Source organism: Zalophus californianus, chromosome 5 (genome assembly GCF_009762305.2).
Source record: "Zalophus californianus isolate mZalCal1 chromosome 5, mZalCal1.pri.v2, whole genome shotgun sequence".
Taxonomy (NCBI): Eukaryota; Metazoa; Chordata; class Mammalia; order Carnivora; family Otariidae; genus Zalophus; species Zalophus californianus.
This window is the reverse complement of record NC_045599.1, coordinates 21,372,582-21,377,169: the sequence shown is the minus strand read 5'-3', so window position 1 is coordinate 21,377,169 and position 4,588 is coordinate 21,372,582. Positions and strand designations below refer to the sequence as shown.

Below are 4,588 nucleotides of genomic sequence, written 5' to 3'. Positions count from 1 at the left end.
GTTGGCTAAGTACATCGTTGATGTGACATTCACACTCATTTCCTTCTGCTCTTTCCATCAATCCTCTAAATTTGGGGGCTGGGATAATAATTATAAGGATGGAACAGCATTTGCTACAGAGGAGAGGGAGCTCAGCCTAGAGGAGAAGACAGCAAAATTAGTCAAATAAGTGCCCAGTTACAATACAGTTTCTTAAAAATGTTATGGGACCACAGAGTGAATTTAAAGAAGCACAGAGGGGCAGACAGAAGCCTTAACTCAGCCACAAGGGGCCACAGACATCTTCTGAGAGGAAGCTCATTTTAAGTTTCATCTTCAAGGGTGAGTAGGAGTTAGTAGGTTTAAGAGGATGGGAAAGGAAGTGTCAGGGCACATGAGCTAAGGCATGGAATCACGGGAGAGTGTGACCTGCGTGGGAGATGAAACCCCTCTATCATGGCTGGAGCACAGCGACTGTTCAGGAGAGCGGGTAGGAGAGGAGTCAAGAGAGGTAAACAGACCGCATGTCAAGCCTAGGAAACGGGATCGTACCCTCTAGCCCTGGAGTTGGCACCCAAGACAGGAAGTCCAAATCAGTCGGCTGCTGGTTTTGTAAACAAAGTGTTACTGGACACAGCGGAAAGACAATAAAAGACAAGAAGAAAAAGAAGAAAACCTTTAGTGTATGTTTGGGGTGTAGGTAGGTAGACTGAGTTGGAGATGTAAAATTGACTGTAACATTGAATTTCACGTATTATCTGTGGTTGCTCTCCTGCTACCATATCGGAGTTAAGTAGTTTTGACAAACTGTATAGCCACCAATCCGTAAAGTATTTCGTATCCAGCCCTTTACATGAAAAGTTTGCTGACCCTGCTCTACACCACCTGAGTGGTAAACTCGCCCTCTTTAAGAGTATGCACAGACCCGCTTTTTCCACCATCTTGGAGTCTGTGGAGGCCTGTGGGGAACAGGACTCCTGTGACGCCAAATAACGTCTGGAAGACTGTGGTCCAAGGCCATTTTTGCTGGCTATAAGCGGGGTCTCCAGAACCAGAGGGAGCACACAGCTCTTCTTAAAATCGAAGGTGTTTATGCTCGAGATGAAACGGAATTCTATCTAGGCAAGAGATGTGCTTATGTGTACAAAGCAAAGAACAACACAGTGACTCCTGGTGGCAAACCAAACAAAACCAGAGTAATCTGGGGAAAAGTAACTCGTGCTCATGGAAACAGTGGCATGGTTCGTGCCAAATTCCGAAGCAACCTTCCTGCTAAAGCCATTGGCCACAGAATCCGTGTGATGCTGTACCCCTCAAGGATTTAAATTTAATGAAAAGTAAATAAAGGTGTAGATTTGTTCTCTTGTAAAAAAAAAAAAAAAATAGAGTATGCATAGACCCGAAGTAGCATTTGGATATCTTTAGCATATTACTATTTAGATTTGTACAAAACTAAAACTACGTGTGAGCATCTTATGTCTACAGCTCTTACACAAGTATAAACATCTATACATTAAACTTAAAGTAACAAAAACAATAACACTCAAATTAATGATATTCAATGTGACCGATGATACCAATGGTGTGGAAACCGATTTCCACTCCTAACATCAGACTCACTGTCCCAGTACAGGTTTGTCTGAATTCAGCAACTTATACCTTTGGGGCCATGGTTTCACTTATTTAAACTAGGATAAACCCTTTGTTAAAATAACAAAGGACAGTGACTTCATTGAACTTTATAAGTCCCAAATGCCTCATATTGGAAGACAAAATCCCTCTGCCTTCTTTTTTGGGGTAGGCTATTGATAATTATAGTAATGCCTGTTGGTACCATAAAAACACAAATGCCTGGGCAGGCACAGAAATCAATTGTCAGCACTCACTTCTAAGGCAGCCATTCAGGTGATTCACAATTGCTTAGATTTTGTAAATGTCATCTAAATGAAAGCACCCTGAATGTGAAAATATCACAGAGAGCGGCGCATCCCGGCTGGCACGTGAAGCTATTCACAAAGTAAAACCTAACATAGGATACTTACTGTGGCAACAACAAAATGGCTAAAAACAGCTAGTCAATCAGAGAAAGACATGTATCATATAACCTCACTGATATGAGGAATTCTTAATCTCAGGAAACAAACTGAGGGTTGCTGGAGTGGTGGGGGGTGGGAGGGACAGGGTGGCTGGGTGATAGACATTGGGGAGGGTATGTGCTATGGTGAGCGCTGTGAATTGTGCAAGACTGATGAATCACAGATCTGTACCTCTGAAACAAATAAGGCAATATATGTTAAGAAAAAAAAAAAGAAGAAGAAGATAGCAGGAGGGGAAGAATGAAGGGGGGTAAATCGGAGGGGGAGACGAACCATGAGAGACGATGGACTCTGAAAAACAAACTGAGGGTTCTAGAGGGGAGGCGTGTGGGGGGATGGGTTAGCCTGGTGATGGGTATTAAAGAGGGCACGTTCTGCATGGAGCACTGGGTGTTATGCACTAACAATGAATCATGGAACACTACATCAAAAACTAATGATGTAATGTATGGTGATTAACATAACAATAAAAACATTTAAAGGAAAAAAAAAAACCAGCTAGTCCAAACTGGGTGAGCCCAAGACATGGCAAGGACAAAGAGGGAAGAGTACAGATAGGAGAATATGCAGTGTACCACCTGGACAAGATTCTAACATGAGATGGTTGTGGGAAGGAAGGATGTGAAGGGGGATTCAGGAAAGACTCCCAGGTTTCTGACCCGGGAGTACACTCATTGAGGTGAGCAACACAGAAGAGGGAAAAAGTTGGGGAGGGAAAGACATTGAGTTTACTTGGGTGAAGGTTCCCGAATGAAGGTAGGTACATTGGACTGTAGAGTCATGAGTGAAGACTGACTCCGATGTCAAGATTTGGGAGCTGGAAAGAAACAGTGGTTGAAATATCCACATAGAGAAGTAGAAAGTGAGAGTTGGAAAGGTACTAAAAGATGCTTAATCAACAACTGACCACCAGAGACAGCTGTATAAATAACTACACATATGCACCCACAAATATACTCAATTCAGGATGATCTATGCTAACGGAATGAAACTGTAACATGCATCATAGGAAATAGCAGTACAAAAATCACTTATATGCCTTTGGATGGGTACACAGAAGAGAGACGGGTTTGTAGAAGATTTACTTTTGCTTGCTAAAGCTTGGTTTGTTCTCCCAGAAGGCACATTAACTTGAATAAAATGCCAAAATGGTATGGAATGTGGTACTCACTGCTCGGTGCCTACTCAATTTCCATTCTCCTTTCTTCTTTACTAACAGAACCTTAATTTTTGTCAGGGTGGCAATGAGCACAGGTGAAAGCTACAATTCCCAGCCTCCTTTGCATCTACGAATGGCCATGTAACACAGTTCAGGCCAATGAAATATAAATGAAAGTCACCAGATGGAGCTTGTGGGAAGTCCCTTTAAAAGGCAGGTAGACTCAGATGACTAGATCCTTTGTCCTTACCCTTCTTCCTGCCTGGATTCATAACGTTACAGGGGGAGCAACCATATTATGACCTTGATGTCCCAAGAACAGGGTAAGGATTAGTGAGTAGAAACACAGGAGGGGTCCTAGGGGCTACATGGAGCGCCAGTCTCAGCCTAGACCCCCAACTTCCAAATGTAAGAATAATCAAACCTCTAATTTTTTAAATCACTGTTTTCTGGATTCCTGTTCCTTGAGACCCAGTACAATTTGAGCTTACTAGAAACATAAAATAGCAAGAACAATTTTAAAGTATGCTTTAATCCCTTCCATTTTGAAATCACGTAAGATCATTTTTATTTTCAAGGCAAATGTGAAAATAAAAAATATTATTACCCTTTATGTGAAGTCCATGAAAAATGCTGAGATGAAGGAACTGCTTACCAAAAGCTACTTTCTCTTCTCAGGAATTGCTTCCTTAGCCTTTCATGCTTTCCTGCTGTCACTGCTGCTTTGGAATTCGCTGTTATGTGTAATAAGACTCCATCACAAATGTTTGTGGAAGAATCAAGAAAGACTCACTGGCGATCTTGGCACAGACCACAGTCAAGACTTAATCTCTGATCTCCTTCCCACGCTCCCCATCCTGTGTTCAGGCTCTCTTCTTCCCAGTTATCCATTCTCCTGACTCTACTAGCTGTTGGGTGGCAAACTTTGTGTTCTCCGTCTCTTGAGTGTGTCACAAACTTTAAATATTAAAGGCTAGGGAAGGAAGGAACTCTGACCGAAGAATCAAGAAGCCCGAGTTTATTTGGTCATTTATTCATTCCACAAACAGTTTTAAGCATTTTCTTTGTTTCAGGCACAGGGTTAAGCCTTAGAAACCAGGGATGAACAAGGCAGGAAAACCCTGGTCTTCAAGATGCTTACATTCTAATGGAGAAAAACGATAAATTCACAGATAACCAGAAAAATTACAGATACTGAAAAATGCTGTGAGGAAAAGACATGGGGAAGTGTGGCAGATAGTACTTGGGGTATGGCTTTCAGGGAAGTCTTTTCTGATATGTAAGCAGACCTGAGGGAGCGAAGGTACTGGCCAGATTCCAAGGAAGAGCATTTCAGGCATCTCATTCTGAGATG

General features: G+C 42.2%; 1 protein-coding gene across 1 annotated transcript; it reads left to right on the top strand.

Moving 5' to 3' along the window:
- Positions 1-980: 980 nt before the first annotated feature.
- Positions 981-1,362, top strand: LOC113929599 (60S ribosomal protein L35a-like; the record flags this gene model as incomplete). The annotated part of the gene is made up of 1 exon (XM_035727763.1): positions 981-1,362. A coding segment is annotated over one exon (324 nt), but the record flags the coding sequence as incomplete, so codon positions are not given.
- Between the last annotated feature and the right edge of the window lie 3,226 nt (positions 1,363-4,588).